We start from the raw sequence: 22,860 nt of genomic DNA, 5'->3' as shown, positions 1-22,860 counted from the left end.
TTCTTTCTCAATTCTTATTGAACAATGTCTTTTTTAAAAGATTTTATTTATAATTTTTTCATGAGAGACACAGAGAGAGGCAGAGACACAGGCAGAGGGAAAGGGAGAGAAGCAGGCTCCATGGCAGGGAGCCCGACACAGGACTCGATCCCAGGTCTCCAGGATCACACCCTGGGCCAAAGGCAGCGCTAAACCTCTGAGCCACCCAGGCTGCCCTGAACGATGTTTTAATGAAGTAGAGAGTTCCAGGTTGATGGGCATTTTTGTTCAGCACCTTGAAAATATTTACCCATTGTATTTTGGTGTCTGTCATTGTGCAAAAATTAAAAAAAAAAAAAAAAAAAAAAAACACAACAAAAAACAAAAAACGAAGACACCAGTTCTGTTAGTTCCCATTTACAGTGCTACTCATTTACTGATTATTTTTCTCCCAATAGTGATGGATAATTTTTTTCTTTATGTTCTCAGTCCCTCTTGTGACCAAACACAGATGTTTTAGAGACAGCTGGCTGAGTCAGAGAGGCAGCTGTTAGCAGTCTGTGCTCCTAGGACAAAACGAAACTGACTGAACTCATGACCGTGACCTCATTTCGACCTTTTGCTAACCAATTTAACTCACTTGTTAAATTTATTTTTTCCAAAAGAGTGCCCGTATAGCTGCACATTGTATCTATGAATGCTTAGCTTAATATGATGTATCAAATATTATTATTGTGATGATAAATTATCTAGCCCATGTCCTTCATAGTCTCTCGTTCCTCTCAATTTGTGTTCCTGTTCTTGGTTGTTTTGTTACTAATATTGTCATTTTTGCCTCCTGATTTGATTGGGAAGATCGTTTGAGACTTAGGGTTTAAATAGAATATTTGTTTAATCTGCATTTTATTCAGAGCACCCATTCTTAGAACCCAGAAATACCCTGTTTTCCCTAATCATAATAGTTATGCTTCTGCCCAGCCATCATTCAAATACTTGCATTTCCTTACTTTTTTGTTGCTGTTGTTTTTTATTAGCATAGTCAGTCCTATTTGAGGATTTTCTTTCATTTTTTTCATCATATATGTATTGAGGACTGCTGTGGGCTGAATATTTGTGTCTCCCCCCAACTTCATATGTTGAAGCCCCATGTCCAAGATGGTGGTTTTTGGAGTGGAGACTTTGGGAGGTAATTAGGGTGAGATGAAGTCATGAGAGTGGTGCCCCATGATGGCACCAGTGCCCCATATAAGAAGAGACACTAGAGAGCGGTAGCAGCTACAGCCATGTGCATAATGCCCAGTTGGAGCTTGCAACCTTCCTTGCAGTACACAGCTGGCAACACCATGTGGAGAATTGCCCAAACCACAGAATAGTGGGAAATTCTAAATTATTATGTGGTAGCTAACTAGGCTCCAGGATGGCTTCTAGTGGAACTTGCCTTCCTCTTGCATTCACACCTGCGAGGAGCCTCCCACACTGTGCATGACTGGCCTCTGTAACCCATAGGCTATTACAGAAATGATGGTGCGAAGCTGGGTCATCAAGACATGTGGCTTCAACTTTACATATATTGGCTATAGCAAAGCCACCTGTCATGTTGTAAGGACACTTAAACGGCACTGTGACTTGGATGTGAGGGCTGTCTTGTGGTATACGTGGGATGGGGTGAGCTTAGGGTCCTCCACTCCATCATCTTCCCGGCACCCCCTCCAGCAGCACTAGCTTGTCAGGCATGAGAATGAACTGCTTAGAATTGCATCTTATAACTAGGGGAAGCCTTCATGTAACCATAGCCAACATCTTGACAGGGCCCTTGTAAGAGTTAAGCGTCACTCCCACATACCAGACCCACAGAAACTGAGAGAACACAATTTATTGCTTATTATTTGAATGAAGCTACTAAGTTTTGGGATAGGTTGTATGCTATAATCGATGACCACAACAACTACTCACTCAATTACTATTTTCCTCTGTGGCCCTGTGGTAGAAAACAGTTCCTTTCCTCTGTTAGACACTAGACTCAAAGTGCTGCTGTCACGGAAGCAACTTGAAAATAACTGTTTGAATTATTCATCAGTTAACAGCCTAAAGTGGCCACTTACCTTAATGAACTGTTACATTACCCAAACTGTTATATTTTTCTAAAGAACTAGGATAGAACAGAAATAGAATAATACTCACCTTGAAACATATAGTGAAGCTTATATCAAAAGTTACATTTTGTAGGGTTTTTTGGTCCCTCTTTTTTTTGAATGAAATGAGATTTTTAAAACAATAACAACATTGTTTTATTTAAACCAACGGCTTCGGGATGGGAGAATAAAAAATTGGAAGTGTAATAAAGAATCTTATTCTTTCCCAGATTTAATTCAGGCAAATTTAGCAAGTACTTATTGAATGCTGTTCAGAGTAGGATTTGTGTCATGTGTTTCTGAGTGGCGAGACATCATTCTTGGCTCATAAGTAGCTTATAAATATACAATTGGATAAATTGAGAATTCAGAGAATTGGAAAGTCGAAGGTTTTGATTATAAATCTGGGGATTTCAGGTTTAATTCTGGAAATAAGAGCTGTGGGATTTTTTTTTTTTTTTTTTTTTTTAGCATGAGTGTTTTGTGGTCAAGACACTTTTGGAAAAATTAGCCTGTATCCAACAGGAAGTTAGATCAGGAAAAGAAGGAGATTCAGATCTCCAGATGTCAGCCTGAGAGGGAATGCAAAGAATCATTTTGCTCATCTGCCTTGTTGTATATAAGATGATATGATAAGGAGGAGCCCTTGGGGTCAGGTGCCATAAAGGAGAACAGGGGCTTCACTGGACAGACCTTTCAAATCCAGCCTTTGCTATCTTGACACCTGAGCAATCCCATGAAAGCTGCCTCACCAGTCTTAGACTGTTTCCTCTCTGTATGATAGGAATACACAGGTGTGCTGAAGTTAAATACTGTCAGTTGTAAACAAGCAATTGTAAAGTCCCAACACTATTCTTCCTCTTTTAAGGAGAGAAATGAAAACTCCCTCTGGATTCTTACCATTCAGAGCACCTTTTGTAGGTTAGGGCCTGGCACAGGTGTTGACTCACCTGGGGAGCAGGTCTCTGGAGGGAATTTGAAACAGGTTAAGTCACAGCACTGACAGATTCCCAGCTGGGAAAGTCAGACAGGTGAATGTGGCTTTGCTTGTAATCTTCAGTTAGATTATGGGCATATTCTCTTTTTCTGAAGTTTTTACAGCAGCTAACAATATGTGTTCCCTGCTTTTTAATTTTCTTTCTCTAAATGAACAGTTGTTTCATCTACAAATTAACAGAATCACCAAACAAAACATACCAATGCCTGAACAAAACAAAATCTGCCTGTTTGATAAGTTGAACAAAACCATTTCCTTTGCCCAACTTCCTACTGTAAAATATATCACCAAACATGGGATTTCCAAACAAGAAATATTTCTCAACCTTGATTCTGCAATAATGTGGAATTAAAACTAAGGTAAAACAAACATCACATGTGATTCATTTAACCGATTTTGAGGGCATTCTGTATACAATGAAAACAGGAGAAGCCGTGGTGCATTTTTGGCCATTATTATTATTTTGCTGTGTGTTCCGACCACCTTTTTGTATACTTAAAATTGACCCAAAAATTACAGGCACATATGCGTGTGATTTCAGGATTTGAAAGATCCAAAAATTCATGTTGGGTGAAATAATTTGCTAAATAAAGGTGTCTGGATGCCTGTGAATGACAACAGATATATTTTATGTATTAATGATCTGTATACTTAAAAGGATTGCTTGCACAAACTATAGGATTTAGAGCTAAATAAGAGATGCAACTAAGTTTGGATTTTTTTTTTACACATTTATCATTTAATCAAGTTAATATTTGATTTAACATTTGTTCTTACCATCTAGCATTGTCTTTTTAAAAAATCTGTATTTATTTATTCATGAGAGACACAGAGAGAGAGGCAGAGACATAGGCAGAGGGAGAAGCAGGCTCCTTGTGGGGAGCCTGATGCAGGACTCAATCCCAGTACCCAGGTATCATGACCTGAACCAAAGGCAGATGCTCAACCACTGAGCCACCCAAGTGCCCCTCATCTAACACTGTCTTAAATGGATACTCAATTATTACATATTTGCAGGAACAGTAGGTAGTTTTTTTTTTTTTTAACACTAGGTACTTTTGTACTATAATGACACGTAGTATAATATTAGAATACTGTGTACTTTTAGGTACATAGTTATACCATGGACTTTTATATTTCTCATTTGATTAATTTACTGTCAGTTTTTTCCTTTAATATATTTTTTCTCTCTTCTTTTTTGAAGTAGAGCTGACTAGTAAAACTGTACAGTTTGTATATTTTTAAATATAGCCGTGAACTGACCGAGAATGAGAATTTAGATCATACATGTACACATCTGATTATGTTTTCACATTCATACCCTGTCCTGTTTATTTTAGTGATTCTCCCCATCTCACACCCACCCTGCACACCACCTTCCCATTTGTTTCTACATTCAGCACTTCTGGAGTAAGAGTGCCTTATGCATTAAACAGGGTTCTCAGACAATATTGTCCGGATCTGAACATGAGTGCACATATGTAGCAATTTATGCATATACAGTGTTGGAAACAGATCTGGGCCAAATTATTGGGAAATAGACTGTTGCCCTCTAGCATTTCACGTCCTTGCTTTGGCATAAGGGCATCATTGTGAAAACCTAGAACTCCTCACACGTCCCACATTGCAGTAATGTTTCATCAGCTGCGCGTTGCCCCTCAGCACCCCATGACATCGTAAGCAGAGACCGTTGTTTTTGGTTTGCCATGCTCTTTCACAATGAAATTCGTTATTCTGTTCCCTATATCCCTAATACTACTAAAAGAATTTTTGCTGAAAGCAGTTTGATATGATTTTTCTTTGTATTACAGGGAATTTTGAAGAAGAAAGTAAGGCATTTTAATCCAGAAACAGAAATTGTATTGTCTGGGGCATATTTTGTTTTTGTTTATACACTGAAGTATAAAACTTATTTAAAACTTGAAATCCATGCCCTCTGAGTGAGTGCTCAGGAATGGCCCTGGTATGTTCTGGCTGCATCAGTTTGATCTTCTTTGAAATGGAGCGATTGCTAACTGAGGATTGTGTGCCGTGCTACACATAAAACATTTGCAGTGATTCTGGCACGTAGGAAATCCTCATTATTTTATTTTCCTTATTCTCTTCTTGGATGTGTCCTTTGAAAAGGAAATTGGTACGTTGGGGTTTCAGATGAAAATATCTCATGATTACTTCTGTACCTCTTTGCTGCAGAGTTTCTGATTCTGTGTTTCATCTATATATGTGCTAACTGCAATCAAGCATTGCAGTTTGGATCTTTGTTTTTTATATTTGCCTTTTCACTTGTAAATATAGAAATTTGACTCTTTTTCTACTGGACAATTTTTTTTGTTTTTTTACTTTTTATTTAAGTTCAGTTAACATATAACGTAGTATTAGTTTCAGATGTAGAGCTCAGTGACTCATCAGTCTTAATATAACACCCAGCACTCATTACATCACGTGCTCTCCTTAATGCCCATCACCCAGTTATCCCATCCACCCCCTTCCAGCAACCCTCAGTTTGTTTCCTATGATTAAGAGTGTCTTATGGTTTGTCTCCTCCTCTGATTTCATCTTGTTTTATTTTTTCCTCTCTTCCCGTATGCCTCTGTTTTGTTTCTTAAATTCCACATGTGAGTGAGATTATATGATAATTATCTTTCTCTGATTGACTTATTTCATTTAGCATAATACCTGCTGGTTCCACCCATATTGTTGCAAATGGCAACATTTCTGGGGTTTTTTTTGATGGCTAAGTAGTATTCTATTGTATATATCACCTCTTGTTTATCCATTCATCTGTCGATGGCCATCTGGGCTCTTCCCAGGGTTTTGTCATTGTGGACATTACTGCTATAACAGTGGGGTACAGGTACCCTTTCAGATCACTACATTTTAACTTTGGGGTAAATCTCTAGTCCACTGGACTAGTCTTTTGTTGTTACTTTTAATTTTTTCTAATTCAAAATTTCAAGCACACATAAAAGTAGAAAGAATAACATAATGAATGCCCCAGGTACCTCTCACTCAGCTTCAGTAGTTATAAAATGTAGTCACTCTTGTTCCTGGATGGGTCTGGAATGTATGTGCTCTATCTTGCCTCCTTCACGGTCTGCATAATTTTTGGCAAGCACCTTATGCAGATGTGTTGCTTGTCTCCTTTCCAGAGCTATAAATTGATTTAAGACAAACCAAAGCAACACGTTATTTATTTTCATACTTACTTGTTTAAGACATAATTTTATTACCATTACATAATTGCTAGCATTTTTTTTTCCCAAAAAGAAGTATCCTTGAGATTTGGTTAAAAATTTATTTCAAAAGTTAACAGACTAGAAAGAACAGTAAGCAATTTATTTTCAGAATTTGTAGCAATTCTTTTTACCATGACATTAACTCTGTTTTCAGCCTTTTCCTAACTGCATTTGATTATGTGGTCTTAAATATCCATGGTTATGTGGAATTTAGTTATATATAAATAGGACTTTTGGCATTAATCACTTGTCCCAGGTGGCCTGTTTGCAAAAAAGAGACATGGAAGATTCCCCTATTTGCTTTAATTATTGGGAATAGGGGAAAGTTCTGTAGGGCTCTAACAAATATTTTTATATATTTAAGCTGCATGCTCTTGGTTTTCTTAAATATCATCAGCTGCATGCTCTTGGTTTTCTTAAATATCATCAGTGTCTTTTCTTGCTTTGTATATTTAACAAATTAAAAGTTACCTTGTCTGAGATTAATATATTTCCAGTTTGGATAGAGAGATTTTAGACTGTTGAAATTTTTAATAAAAATCTGCCGATGGTGATCAGGTTTTAAGGTACTTTTTTGTAGTGAGGGAAAACCACTTAGGTTACCAACTATAACATTCTAATGTGGATTCTAGATTGGTTTTACTCTTCTCTCCTAGCTGTCAATATTTTTAATTGCTTCAACTCTCTCTTTTCTTTAAAGTTTAATTTATGAACTGATACATTTATTTTCAAAGATAAAACATATTTATATGGCCAGGAGAGTAGACAGCCTTTCAGGTTCCTGAACCACACTAGTTGGGCCTCCTTACTCTAAGCAAGAGCCTGACTTTTCTTTTTTTTTTTTTTTTTTTTAAGAGCCTGACTTTTCATTATTCCTGAGCATCTTCTTATTAACATTAATCTACTGTCTCTTGTATGAGGCTATTATTGCTTTAATTGCTTTAAGTTGCCATATCATACTTGGAAGAACAATATTGGAAGGCATTGAAATGCTTATTTTTCTCAAATGCTCATAGTCCAAGAATAGTATTATCCTACTTAGATTATTTTGTTTAAGAGGTACATTGATAATCTCTGGTGGAAGATTAATGTATCCTGAGTTTCCCTACAATTCATGGATGCTGAACTTAAACAGAAATGTCCATGAATTATTTATGAGGCACTCAAATGTGCTGTCCCAGTGTGGGCCATGGTTAAGGGAACACAAAAATGAATCCATTTGTCCCTGCCTTCAAGAAGTGTGTATTCTAATATGGCAGAAAGGCACGTGGCTGTAATGGCAAGACCAAAAGTGGTAGGTGATCAGATAAAAGTGATTGGATAAAATGCCTCGGATTCGGAGTTTGAGGGGCTCAAAGAGGGGGTGTTCATGAACCAACATTTGTTCCCCTTCACCCACAGGTTTTTGAGAGAGGCACTGCCTCCAATGATGACTTCTGCCTACCAGCCTGGTGCTGTCTACCTAGCTAGAGCCTGTGTCTTGAGGAAGAGAATACAATTTACAGTTTGCTTCCCTAGGACTCTACTTAGCCACAGGGACCGAGCTGCAGAATTAAAACTGCGGCCTCTGATGAATGCTCCTTCAGAAGGCCAGGGGCTGGAGCGCCACAGAGAGGGGAAGGGTGCTGGCAGCCTGCAGATAGCCTTAAACCAGAGGTAATGAAGGTGGAGAACCATAGGGAGGCTCCTGGGTGCCAAACTGTGTTTCCTGCCTTTCGAGAAAGTGCATTTTCCCTGGGAAGGCTGGATATATGTGTCCTTAATGCGAATGAGAGGTACACTGTAATAAATACCATAAAGCATTCCCACAGTGGGAGAGCAGGATTAGCACTGCATTACACTGTGAGTCGGGAGGTCTGCGACCCCGCAGGGGGACCCTAATAGGCTTGGGCATCTGCAATGTGCTGGAAGGGTCTTAAGTAGGAGTGTGTGCGGAGCACCCCAGGTGCTCTGCGTGGCTGTAATTCAGGAGGAGTTGTTGGCAGGGTGTAGGGTTCAGGGAACCGATACAGACCTAGATTTGCTTCTGTTTTAAGGATTTATTAAGATAGCTATAGTTCCCTACATTTTTTTGTTGATCTAGAAAATAGTTGCTCATGTTTGGGGTTCACAGAGGAAACATTTTAGAAAAGGAGGCCAGGGGAAAGTTCATTTGCTAATCCTCCACTAGCAGATTATTAGTAAAGCTTTTGTTGCGTTAGCAGTACAATGTGTTGCATGTGTTGGCAAGTTGCACGTTGCCAAAGGAACTCAGAAATCTTTATTTGTTGATGTTGAGATGCCACAAAGAAAATGTAAAATATCGGACCGATGCTTATAATTCAATGATGGTGAGAAGTCAGGGGCTTAAGTGGCCATGAACATCTTTGCATGTCTAATTATCTTAATTTTCATTCGTGCCTAAACCTATGAGGTAAGCTAGTTTTTCAACATACAGTGCTTGTCTCATAACATAAAAATGGTGATCTCTTGTCACCTACTGGAACTGCTTTATAAAGAACTAGGTGTATGGCATTTGACTTTTTAGTCAGAAACTTGTGTTTTTTTCATTGTGTCTTTTTTTTTTTTTTTTTTTCCGAGTTGGGGCTTGCATGCACATGAGGTAGTCACTTGGACTCCCTGGGACTTCCTGTGTGCTTGCAAAGAAATTTTGTTACCTGTCTTGTTGATGTTCCTCCGTCTACTAAAATAAACCTGATTTTAGGACAGCAAAATTGTACAATCTTTGGCCGATCCAAATCCATAACTCCTTGTCTCTGAAAAATAGGTGAATCAGGTTCAAGTTACTGCCACAAACTGTGTGTGGGATTTCTGCAGTTCGCATTTTATAATCTCCTCATCCACCTGCGTGCTAACAGCTGTCATTGTCAGCATTCTGGAGAGAGAAACTTGAGGTGCTGGGAAGAACACAGATGCTCTAAATTTCATGCCTGGAACTGGAAGTAAATTCTGTGCTTGGCCAATGTCTCTCTGAAGCTCTGGTGATCTTGGGGAGAAGCCTTGCTTTCACTGATTTTAATTTGTCAGTATGCAATTCTGTCTAATAAAAAAGTCCCAAAGGAGTGAGTTATTGCTCTGTTGCCCAAATATTACTATCGGAAACCGAAGGTGGTACACAACACTAATAAGAGAGTCTTCCTTTCCTGCTCATCAGTTTGCACCCTGCAAATGATGTGTTTTGTTTGGTTTCGTTTGGAACTAGAAAGAAAAAAATGTGACTTGTCTGTGCCTGCCACAGGGCTTTTAGAAAACTGAAAGCTCCTCTGAGAACATTCTCAGCTGGGTAGTATTTCCGTGAAGAGGCAGCTAGAACCCCTTAAGAAAAATGCAGTAACTCACACTTTAAAGCACATAAAGTCGTGTCCCTCAGGACAAACTCTCCAGTGTCATGAAGTTTATGACTCATGAGCGTGGTACTTTTGTGATCTAATAAACAAGGAAAGGTGGCGGGAGAATTGTATTTCTGTACAAAGAGCCACTTCACCTTTCATTATATGGAAGAAAGCCATGGGGATATTAAATTTTTAGTGGCATTTTCAAGTTGAGCATCATCCGTGACTGAAATGCATGCGTTGCAAGGTGTTAAGATACTTAAGAACAAAATAAAATAACGGGAAGGTAGCTCTTTCCATTTGGAGCTAAGGTAACTGGCCATGGTTTTGAAGAGTAACTTTCTCAGTACCCACCCTAGGATTCTGATTTAAATATTCTTTTTTGTATATTCTTATCTTATAGCATATGCCTCCACCACTGGTTTTATCCCACAGTACACTGATCAGTGCCTTACTGTTTGTTTTTTTTTTTTTAATTTTTAAAAAACAAACTTTATGGGGCTCCTAGGTGGCTTAGTTAAAGCATTTGCCTTCGTTCAGGTCATGCTCTCCAGGTCCTGGGATCAGGTCCTGCATCAGGCTCCCTGCTCAGTGGGGAGCTGCTTCTCCCTCTTCTCCCCCCAATACCCCCACTTGTGTGCTCTCTCTCAAATAAATAAATAAAAATCTTTAATAAAAAAATGGACTATTTTTTAGAGCAATTTTAAGTTCACAGCAAAACTAAGGAAATGGCACAGGGATTTCTTACATATCACTCCACCCCTCACCGAGCCTCCTTCATCGTCAGTACCCCCCACCACAACAGTACCTTTGTTCTACTTGATGGATTTACACATAATTACTCAGTCTGTAGTTTACATCAGAGTTAGCTCTTATTGTTGTATATGCTATAGGCTTGGACAAATGTATAGTGACACAGTATTATAATATCATATAGAATGATTTCATAGCATTAAAAATCCTCTGTGCTCCTCCTGTTCATCCCTCCCTCCCACCTACTCCTGCTAACCACTAATCATTTTACTGTCTCCATAGTTTTGCCTTTTCTAGAATGTCATGTAGTTGGAATTGTAGAGTATGGAGCCTTTTCAGTTTGGCCCCTTTCGCTTAGTAAAGTGCATTTACAGGCCTGCCCTGTCTCTTCATGGCTTGGTGGTTCATTTCTTTCTGACACTCTATCAGCCACTGCGTGGTTGTACTGCAGTTTATATCTATTCTTGGTGCTTTATTTTTTTTTTTTTTAACTGATTTATCTCAGGGCTGGGACTAGGGTGAGGTGCATGAGGCACTCAGGAATCAAATAATATTTTAATGCAGTATTTAAAAAAACAAAATTAATGCCCCTCCAAGCCCACAATGAATAAAACATTGACAGTTTAAACAAGGACAGGATGGTGGCAAGCCCTCTCTGTCATTGACAACCCTAAGTGAAATTCCCCCTCCACAGCCTACACTGCGGATGCTGTTTCCTTGCTCAGGAACCGGTCCCCCCCCCCCCCCCCCCACACACACACACACAGCACTGCTTCCCCTGGAGCCTCCGCAGGGAGTTCTTTCTTCACAGTCCTGCGAGCATCACAGTCCTGCTAGCATTGTGCCAGGAGATGGGGGTGGCCTCCTTCCTTCTCATTCTCACTTCCCAGCCATTCTTCCCATCTCCTCCCTAAAATGTTCCTTGCCCCAGCTGTGAGCTTATAGGCTCACGAACTAGGGCACCTTTCTTTTCTGGCTACTGGAATCCAGATACCTCTTTCCACCTCAGTAGCATTGCGCCTTAGTCTTTGAAGTGTCTTGTTCTTGGCTTTCTGTCACCCAAACAATGTCAACCTCGAAGATCCTTCCAAGAATCCAATTTCCCATTCCACCAGTGATCTTGCTGTGATCATCATTCTTCATCAGCCATTCCCTTGCATGGTGCAATGCATTCTACTCTGTGCAGTTATCAATGATGTGACTCCTCCAAAATCTTTATTTCCACTCTCTGATGCTCCGAGTACCACTTGTTACCCCCTCTTGGTCTTCAGTGCCTCTGTGCCAAAATTCTCTAGCCCTCAGCAAGTCTCATTGATACTATGACCTCATAACCATGTAGCCCATCTTCATAGTCCCACCTTAGGTTTTATGGTCCCTCACCATAACCATTCTCTCGCTTACAGCTTCTGTTCTCTTAGGCTTGTCTCTCTTTATTGTCTTTATCTGGTGCAATAGCAACTCTAGTGAAATGCAAGATTTATGCAAAGGAAAGCCTGGTTTAGAAATAACATTTTTATGTTTATTTTTTTCTTTCAAATCCCTACTCATTATTATCAAAAGATGTAATTTGGTATTTGACAAATATATTTTAGTTGATCAAGTTTCACATTTTATTCCAAATAAGCACTGTGATTTACTGAGATCAGTAATCAAAGCAAAGGGCTGTAGTTAGTTATCAAGGGAAGAGATGCATGAATGCTGTTCTGTATCTAAATGACACTCATGATAACTGTGAAGTTATTCTTATATATTCTTATATAAATTACTTTGAATACAGAGAAGATTTTTATATAGAAAGCTATATGTTGGGGCAGCCCCCGTGGCACAGCAGTTTAGCGCCGCCTGCAGCCCAGGGTGTGATCCTGGAGATCCTGGATCTAGTCCCATATCAGACTCTCTGTATGATGCCTGCTTCTCCCTCTGCCTGTGTCTCTGCCTCTCTCTCTGTCTCTAAGAATAAACAAATACAATCTAAAAAAAAAAAAAAAGAAATTTTTTAAAAAAAAAGAAAGCTATGTGTCATATCCTATATGTAAAATGTTTGCTTAATTAGTAAAATAGGGGTGGTTTAAGTTTAAGTAATGATAATGTTCCCAGGGGTGTCTACTATAACATGTATTTAGGACATCAAAGAATATCATCTCCACACCAGTTTATTTTGCAGCGAAATGATCCTGTACCTATAAGAGGGTCCCCTCTCATTTCTGTTTTATCTCCCCTGGAGAAAGAATAATATTTTAAGCCTGAGTGGGTGCAATAAAATAAAAGTCACACCACTTAGTATTTTGAATGGAGTGATTAGATTTTTGTCACCTGCATCTTTTCTTTACCCTGATTTCTAAGCTGGATCCGAATTAGAGTAGCATGGGTGCTGGATGATAGCAGTGCCTTAGAATAAGAGCAGTGGTTGATCAGCTGCGTGTGTGTGACAGCCTCTGTCACTAATAACAATTTTCCTTTTTGTGTGCTTTCCCAGGTCTACCCCGAACTGCAGATCACCAATGTGGTGGAAGCCAACCAACCAGTGACCATCCAGAACTGGTGCAAGAAGGGCCGCAAGCAGTGCAAGACCCACGCCCACATTGTGATTCCCTACCGCTGCTTAGGTGAGCTGGCCAGCCACGTAACTGACACAAATTGCTCTGCTCTTTGGGGATGGAAAAGAAGGATGCTCTAATTAGATCGGGATATGAATGAATGAATTTACCTAAAATGTTTATTAAAACTTGAAATTCTTAGATCGATTCTCTAACTGCTGAATGAAAAGGCCTGGTGGTGGGGTCCAGGAATCCTCATTTTACTGAATCCCATAGGTGATTCTCATGCACACTAATTGTCCAGACTTGGAGCATTAGAGCTTTGTGTATTTTCTCAGGTAGACTTCATACAAGAGAGAACCTAATGTGAAGCTCCTCCATTCTGCTAATTTCTTAAAAATCTCTTGCCTGAAACAACTGATTCATCATCCTGGCAATAGTTGGGACACTAGAGTTGGGGAATTTTTTTTTTTCTGCTTATATCAAACCGAGGGAACCAGTTAGATCCCCAAGGTTTAAATGTGTGTTTCTCTCACCAACCTTAAATTTTACTTCTACTGTTTATTTGAAAAACTGAGCTGTTTAATGTGATGTCATCCTTTTTTCCTCTGGAAACACTGTCTTACTCCGTATTTAATCTGATTTGATCATCAGTCCCTTTCTAGTTGATATTTTATATAACCAGGCAATATGAAATCAACATTTGGTGTGATAGCTTGCATGGTTGTAAATAAGGAGATAGAGATCGATCTTGGGGAGCTGTAGGCAAATGTTGACAATGCATTCCAGTGACTTCTTGTAAAAAGTCCCAATAGCAAACTTAGGAAAACTGTTGAAGATTCTGGAGCCGGGTATAATATTTGCTCAAACGTGAATGTTATAAGAGCATATGTGCTGATTACTTTACGTGCATGTGCATAATTTGAGGCATTAATGGAAAACATTGGCCATTAGAATGAAGTTTTCTTCTGAAGGATTTACTACTCACAATGGAATTTTATGAAGAGGGTGAAAAACCAGATTCTTAAACATTTGATAATTTAAGAGTTCCCTTGTTCCTCCTTCTTCATTATTCTTAAATACTTTGTGAAGCCTCTAACCCTTTTCTGTCTGACTGGTTGAGAACTAAAGATTTAATCAGATGAAAATAAGTAATGTTTATTTTTTTAAAAGATTTCATTTATTTATTCATGATAGACATAGAAAGAGAGAGAGGTAGGGGCAGAGGGAGAAGCAGGCTCCATGCTGGGAGCCTGACGTGGGACTCAATCCCAGGACTCCAGGATCACGCCCGGGACCAAAGTCAGGCGCTAAACTGCTGAGCCACCCAGTGATCCCCATAAGTAATGATTAAATGTAGAAGGCAGCTGTCTCCAGGAACAGTGTATTTCAAACTAATTTAGTTATTATGCCAAGATACCATTTAATTCAGTGTAAGTTAGGAAGTAGATCATGAATTAGTTATTTAGGTGGGCCAGGTCTTGTTAATGATCTGTTTCTTTTGGGTGTTGCCCATTCTGTGAAATGTTTGAGATACATTTTGTTTAGGATGTAAGCTCACCAGGTAGTAGATCTTTGGATGAGCTTGTTCACTATTGACACTCGATGGGTCACTCCCAACTGTACCTGTTTCAAAACTGAATGCATATCACTTTGCTTAAGATCTTTCCAATTCCTAACTACTCAGTGATTGACTTTGACTAAAAGTGATTGACTAAAGTGATTGACTAAACAGTGGATTGACTAAACAGTGGAATCCACAGTAAGTTTATAGAATATGGTTCACCACGATCATGCCCCTTCATTGTGGCATATTCCCTTTGACCCCAAATTTCCTGTGACCCTAAATTGTCTCACCACTCCCCTTGCCCCTACTCCATGCCTGTCCCCATAACAAAAGTGATTTGAAACTCCAAGGGAAAAAATACCATGAAAAGGAAGAAAAGATGTATGAAATGTCTTCAGATCTAAATATAAGGTCAAAAGGTTTCATGATAATGCTGAGATGATGAACTGTCAATGTTTTTATTGTGATAAAGCGTCTTATATACTATGGAGGAAGGTTCATTCTACATGGCCTCACTTCACAGGCACATATATTGAGAGTCTGTGAGGGAGAATGTCTTGCTGTATCCAGCACGGGTATTTGTGGCAGAATGAGGACCAAAGCCCACGACCTTTCAGTTCATAATCCAGTGTTCCTTACAGTATTAACAAAAGTTGTGCTGGAGCTTATAAACACCTGATTTACAAAATCAGATCACAGAGGAAAGGCTATGAAGTGGAGGCAATAAATAACAGTTTTTTTATAAAAGTCATAACACGTGTTATGTTCATAAAGGAGGCGGTTGTGACTCTCGCACAGGATCCATCTCTACATGATGATCTTCCACTTTATGGCAGTAATAAGCAACACTCTTATATATTACTTGCTGCTTAAATAAAGCATTAATATTTAACATTAGTGTAAGTTCTTTCCGAACTCTGTGGCTATATCTTAACGTAGCCTTAGACAAAAGAAATGATTTTATTGAACCTAGTTCTCAAAAAGGCACTACCAAGAAATCAGAGTACAATTGTCTTAAACATTAAACATCTTAAAACCCAAAACAGAGCTTGAGGAGAGAAAGATGCCTGTTATGCCTAGCATGCACCCTCCCTGACCTTTCTATCAGATAGAAAGGTGTTGTACTGCGTTATTTTTCTTCAGATCGTGTATTTGTCTTAGGCATACTTGCTCGGCACTATCTTGCATCCCTTGTCTAGATGGAGAAAGTATATGAGGTTGCTGTTGACGCTTTTCCTTCTACAGAGTATGTGATTTCCCTTGAGAGTGAACTGGCTTTCTCTTTTTGCCCTTTGCATTTGATCATGCTTCTAGAGCCAGAATGTAAGATGGCTCTTAATCATCTGAACATTTCATTAATTATCTCACGTGGAATTAATAAGTACACTGTTATCATTACTCAAGGAGAATATTTTCTTTGTAAAGCCTTCAGCCCCTTTCCACTTGAACGACTACCCTTCATGGTGTAATAGATCCACCACGGAAACTAACACTGGTCTGCACGTGGCTCTGTCCGGTATAGGCAAGACTGGGCTAATAGCTTAATCCAAAAGAATTAGAAATTAAAGAATTGCTACCTTACATGTCATTCTATTTAATTTCGTATTCAAGAGTTTCCAAACACATAAGTAGTAATGGCCAAGAAACTATTCAGACATGGTCAGATGAAAAATTGAAGGTATTTGATGCATCTTGATTTTGAATTTTATTGCTTTAGTGAAGTTTTAAGACAGTCGTACCTTGTCTTTTGGTGGCTATCGTTGTGTGAATTATCTACAACCGTATTACTCTTCTTTAGTGTGAAAAGCTTGTATTTGGATTTCCTTGGCAGATAATATACCAGAGTAGTTTTTTGGATTTATGGTGAACAGCAGTTCCCTCGAGACAAATCGTACAGCAGAACCATATCCAAGAATGTTACATGAGACTTCACCTAATTTTAAGAATGAGGCTGGGCTTGGGAGAACATTTTTATTATAGATTCTAGGATCTTGTAAATGCCCAGATGTCCCAGCACAGTAATCCAGTATGATGCTGCTCAGTACCTGTGGCTCTTCCCATGTTCATTGAGCTTTCTATGCTATCAATAAAACAGTTTGTGAAGTCCTGGGAGATTGCGTGCTGGGTTATACATATGTACTATGGGAATGATGCTTGATGAGCCCAGCTTTTGCACATCAGAGGAATGCAAATTCTTAAATGTCCTGTATCTTTAAGGATTGTCTTTATCACGTTATCATAGGAATTCCAGAATCCCTGGACAGAATCTCTGATGAAGATCAGGGAAGGCTAATCACTGTTCCTGGAGAGATAGCAGACTCCTTTTTATGTGCCCTCCATATGGGACCAATGCATGTTCCAAGTTAGTCATACTTCAGAACCAGTGTATAGGGTTTGAGTCTCAAAAATACAAAGGAAAATATGCGTGGAAAAGAAATCTTACCAGTGTTTATCTACAAATAGTGGGATTACAGGCAATTTTGATATTATTTATTTGTTAATTTCTATAATAAACAAGTAACTTTTATCAGAAAAAGTTAGACAGTGGAATCAGTACATAAAATGTATCCACCAACCGTAGTGATAACTGAAAAAGAAGTCAAAGGCTTGAAATACCACACAGAATTGTCGTTATGTCTCCTGGTTGTTGTGCCTTATAAGCCTTATACAGTAGTAGTAATTTCTTTTGGGAAAATATATTTTAGTTTTAAAACTACCATGCTGCCAAATTAAAAGAAAACATCGCCATTCTTATCCTCAACCACACATAAGCAGCATTCATTACTGCTTAAGCACACATTACTAATTCTCCAGATGGGTCCTTGATTTTTTTTTTTTTTTTTTGCTTGTTTCCCCTCATATGGCAGCTATATTTCTTTCACGGCAGATTGTTGAATGGGAAGAATTACATTTTCCCTGTAGATTGCTTCTGGTTGGGGAAGGACTTTTGGGTAAGTGGGAGAAGCCATAGAAATGACCTCCTCCCGGGTAGGTTATCCACCAAAACCAATGATTAAACCTCCCTCCCCAGTCTGCCAGCCCCCACTGGCCCTAATTATATTGGCTCCAGATTGATTTTTGCTCTCTAAAACTGAAAACATTGATTATTTTTTAACATATCAAATTTTGAAAAGAAAAATTTAGTGGTCTTTGTTGGCTCCAGCTCCAATTTAGTTTCATCTTTTTTTGTTTTAATTATCGTACCTGCTGTTCTGTCTCCTTTCTGGAACTTTTAACAACTTGTGTTTTGTCTAGGGTGAGAACTAGGATAGTATGAATGATTTACTTATATATTTATTTTTTTAATTGAAGATAATATTCAAGAGTCATTAAGTAACATTAGTTATTATAAAGAAAAACACAGGACGCCTGGATGGCTAAGCAGTTGAGCGCCTGCCTTCGGCCCAGGGCGTGATCCTGGAGTCCCAGAATCGAGTCCTGCATCAGGTTCCCTGCATGGAGCCTGCTTCTCCCCCTGCCTGTGTCTCTGCCTCTCTCTCTGTGTCTCTCATGAATAAATAAATAAAATCTTTAAAAAAAAACAACTGATTTTTGAAAATCTCCTGCTATGCCCTCGAGGTGTGCTCTGCTGTCAGTGCTTTATTAAAATGCAAAATTCATTGAAGCAGGTCCCAGGTGATAGGCATAGAAGAGAAATCTCAATTTGAGATGGTACTGTTCCAGGGCTTCTCAGTAATACACTGAAAAGTGAATAGTATGGGGTTAATGGGTGTTGTCCTTTGTAGAACATGCTAAGAATTACAACTAAAATTTAGTTTTAAAACTACCATGTGTACTTAAATTTCTCTGATGACAAAAGTAATGCATGTTCACTGTACCAAGTTTAGAAAATGCAACCGCTAACAAGAAATAACAGCTTGCTTTCAATCTGGTTTTTGTATAGTTTGCTTTTAGTATTTTTCACAGTTATAGAATTCTTGTTTTTGTTTTGTGAACTTTTTTTCACCTAGCATTTTTATATTACTTTATTCATTAAATTAAATAATCTTGGGAAGCACAGCTTTTAAGCTAACCTTACACCAGACCCTGTAGTGTGTTTATTCCTTACTTTTGGTGATTTAGTTGTTTCCTTTATTTTGTGGTAGTGGTGGTTATAAATGGTGCTGTGATAAACATGATAGTAAATACTTTGCTGATCATTTGTTTTCTTTTTGTAATCAGTTATATTGGCTGAATGTCTTGCAAATTTTGTAGTTGCTTTAGTAAAATATATTTCTATTTAATTATACATGAAAATATGAAGGAAAAATTTAAGACTAAAATATGATTCTGAATTTAAAGATACTCCTACATTAAGCAATTTTTTATTGATAGTTAAAAAATCTAAATTTCTGTTATTTGTCATTAATAAAGGGAGTATTTAAAATCATGTTTTCTCTAAATTCCACCTTGGGAAATAGTCAATGGATTATTCACAGAGACATAAATCCTACAAACATGACTAATAAAAGGTATACTTTGTATATTCATTGTGTGAGAATCGACTTTGCACGTGTGTGTGGCCAAGAAGATAGTTAAAATGTGGTCCCTCCACTCTCACAGGCTATAGTTTAGGAGTGAATATGGGGAATTCCAGCTGAGGAATTTAAGGAAGACTTAGCAGGAAGTAGCATTTGAGCCAAAATTTCAAGGACTGGAACAAGAATGAAGGATATCTTAATTTTAGGTATTTAGACAAAGGGGGAGTAAAAGTCCTGAAGGTAGGACTGTATAGGGTGTATAGAGGATGGTTCACTCTTCAGGAAGAATGGTAATTGATCATAATTAAAGGTAGTGGTTTTTAAAACGCATTGCTATTTTTATTCACTTTTAAATAGATACTATCATGATATTTTTAATTTAAATTTATATCTAAAGAGTTATTTTCAGGTTGGTATTGAATATCTACCTGTTTTATATACCCCTGGTATTTCTGCTTTTTGGCAACTAAGGTTGGAGTTTTTGAGAATAGGTCTTTTTTTTTTTTTTTTTTAAAGCTAAAATAAGTCAATCGAGAAGAGGTGAATAGTTCCTCAGGCATATCCTGCTCCTCTGGTTATTCCTGTTTTGCCATTTTTTGTATGAAATACCAGCACTGTTTGAGTTGGACTATTAGCTGTAATATGTACATTGTAGCTTTCTCCAAGAGGTAGTGGAATGTGAAAATCAAAAAATTGAGATTACTATGGTTTATCCATACACATGAGGTATGCCCCTATATCTCTTGTCACCTTTTATAATGAACAGCTAACTTTGTGAAAAGCGTATTCTGTGTTTGATTTCTGTTAGATATTGCCTGTTCATTGTTTTTCCTATATGGAGACAGACACTGGCATCCAAAAAGTAAAAAAGTTACATGTAACTTAAATTTCACATACTCTTATTATCGCCTACTTTAAAAAAAAAAAAAGACAAAAATGCTGTTAGATTTAATAATACATCAGCTGAATACAACGGATGTGTTATTTAAAGTTTCTCAGTTTCTCTCTCTGAATATTTGGAATTGCTACTGTCCCACCAGATGTGACAGTCTGAACATTTACTTTCCTGTGCCAACCAGAAAACAGCTGCTTCCTAGTTATGTCTGCACAATTCAGTCTTGGAAATCATCAGCTGATTGTTTTAACATAAATTTAATATGAAGAACCATAATGTTTCTAGCTAACCTCAAGCCGTGCCTTTTGTCATGGAATTTGCTCTCTTCCTGATGTAAATAGTTACCAGGGATTATGGTGGGGAATGGAGAAAGAAATGGACTTTCATCTAACAGCTCTCTATTGACCTTTCTCAGGTGGTGTGGCTTGGGTCACTCTCTGCAGAGAAAGGAAACTGACTTTCCCTTTTGCCTTTACAACTCTTTTTTCATCATTGTAGTTTCCAAGAGAGATACCATGCTTGAGATCATCCTGTCTTGATTTTGTTTACTGTTCTTTCCAAAATGCTACAGTAGAAAAATACAATTTGTATACAACAAAACTTGTGCAAGATTTTGGGGGACTTACGGCTCCGTGTTCTATGCTGTGCAAATAATTGTAAAACAAAGCAAATATAAAACCTAAGGGAAAAGTTTAGAGTGACAGACAACTGTGATTATGGTTTTTGGGGCAGGAGAGTGGCTTAAACCCAACATAAAAAATGGAATTCACTGAATTAACTTAGGCCCTCACCATGAAACCCTAGTTTCCGTTATGTTTTAATTAGTGAACTGCAATTAAAAAATGATATAAATAATATGTAAACCATATTAGACATGGACCTAATACCATCACAAATAGGAAATGCTTTTTTAAAAAAAAAAAAAGATTTGTTTACTTATTTTAGAGAGAGAGTGTGTGCTCAAGAGAGAGAGGTGGGGTAGGTGGAGAGGAAGAGAGCCAATCCGCAAGCCGACTCCCCACTGAGCACAGAGCAGGGCTTGATCTCAGGACCTTTGAGATCATGACCTGAGCAGAAATCAAGACTTGGTTGCTTAAATGACTGAGCCACCCAGGTGCCCCAATGATAGGAAATTTTTTACTTATTTCTTCCCCAGGAAAAGAACTAAAAAGTGCTTTTCTGTGGACTTAAGGTTTTTTAATTTTAATACTGTGTGTATTACTGTGTGTAATAAGGTACAGCTTATTTTTGCAATACCTCTAAATAGTTTCCACTAAAGTATAACTAGTTACTGTGAGGGAAAGAGTTAGTTCTGTCAAGAATACTGAAATAAAATAAAGGAAAATGATTCCTCTCGAGTATTTCAAAACATTTTTTAAAAGGTAATTTCATGTTTGTACTCAATGAAAGGATTGACTAAAAAGCATTGAGGGAAAAAGTATACTCTGTTACACAAAACAAGCATCATGAATGTAAGACGTGACATAAAGATGACAGTGCAGTGCATCTAAAGCCTGACTTAAGAAGTAATTCAGTTTCGGTATCAAAGGATCTTATGAGGGGGACGCCTGGGTGGCTCAGTGGTTGAGCATCTGCCTTCAGCTCAGGACATGATCCCGGGGTCCTGGGATTGAGTCCCACATCGAGCTCCCTGTGGAGCCTGCTTCTCCCTCTGCCTATGTCTCTGGCTCTCTCTGTGTGTCTTTCATGAGTAAATAAATAAAATCTTAAAAAAGAAAAACAAAGGATCTAATGAAATATTTAAATGTTAGTACTTGACCCAGAAAGCTTGCAGTATTTGTTTTACTCTAGAGTCTAAAGATAAATTCTCTTAATCTTAGTGGCTTCATTAAACGTTCCCTCTTTTCCACATCCCTTGGTAAATGTTAGTTCATACTGGTGATAATGTCCCAGGAGTCTTTTTTGCCTCTGTTCCTTCCTCTCCATCCCTACCCCCATCTTTCCTGTCTGTGAGTCTCAGGCTTTCGCTTTGAAACCTGATGGTGAAGGCAAGTCCCATGCAACATCTGTGTGGCAGTGGGAGAGCAGCCAGTCCAGACTGGAGGAGGAGGGAGGGTCCCTGGGAAGGTCTCCACTTGATGGGCTTGGCCTGTGCTTAGAGTACTGCTGGAGAATTTGGATGAGGTGTAAGCCTGAAGGATGCACAGAAAATCAAGCAAATTTTAAAATGGGGCAGGTATTAACTTCAGAAAAAGAAAACTGAAAAGAGTAAAAGTTACAAAGTTGGTAACATAAGAAGAAAGAATACATCATTGCCCAGGTCTGAACAGTGTTGGCACAGTGATAATGCAGATTCCTTCTGCAGGATAAAACTGTATCAGGCAGTTGGGGGTCAGGGAAGGGGGTGGGCTCAGGTGTGAAATCTCACTGACACGTGAGAAGACCTACAGTGGAAAAATCAAGAAAAACAGCTATTTTAGAACAATTCAGAAATGAGTGGCGGGAAGGGAGGGTGCAGCTGGGTGGCTCAGCAGTTGAGCATCTGACTTCGGCTCAGGTCGTGATCCCAGGGTCCTGGGATTGAGTCCCACATCAGGCTCCTCACAGGGAGCCTGTTTCTCCTTCTGCCTATGTCTCTGCCTCTCTCTTGGGGTCTCTCATGAATAAATAAATGAAAATTTTTTTAAAAAGGAGACGGGAAGTGTATGTAGCAGAAGTGACCCCTCAATGAGATATCAGTCAGTGATTTTTATTACTTCTTCCTGCTACAGAGAAATTTATTAAGTAGGTCTATGGCAGGAAAAAAAGTGAGTTTAAAGACTTCCAGGCAGTTTTTTCTAATCTAGACAATTTCTTTTAAAATTAGAAGTTGCAAGTCAAGTTACTGTTAGAGGCATGTCCTTATTAGCTCTGTAAACTTTGAGGTGGATGATAAAACTGAACTCTGATTTTTTCGCTGAGCTTGTTGTGTGGTATAGATCAACTTCATG

At 38.5% G+C, this 22,860-nt stretch overlaps 1 protein-coding gene across 7 annotated transcripts in view; it reads left to right on the top strand.

Annotated features, from left to right (window-relative positions):
* The window catches only part of APP (amyloid beta precursor protein), a 262,507-nt gene that overhangs the window by 66,596 nt on the left and 173,051 nt on the right, over positions 1-22,860 (top strand). For all 7 annotated transcript variants that reach the window (XM_077878896.1, XM_077878895.1, XM_077878894.1 and 4 more), the window contains exon 3: positions 12,906-13,035. In XM_077878896.1, coding sequence (XP_077735022.1) covers positions 12,906-13,035 — 130 coding nt within the window. The remainder of the gene's footprint in view (positions 1-12,905; positions 13,036-22,860) is intronic.

The sequence above is a fragment of the Canis aureus genome, chromosome 30, assembly GCF_053574225.1.
Source record: "Canis aureus isolate CA01 chromosome 30, VMU_Caureus_v.1.0, whole genome shotgun sequence".
Taxonomy (NCBI): domain Eukaryota; kingdom Metazoa; phylum Chordata; class Mammalia; order Carnivora; family Canidae; genus Canis; species Canis aureus.
Note: the sequence above shows the minus strand (reverse complement) of the source record. Positions and strands in the feature narration are given on the sequence as shown.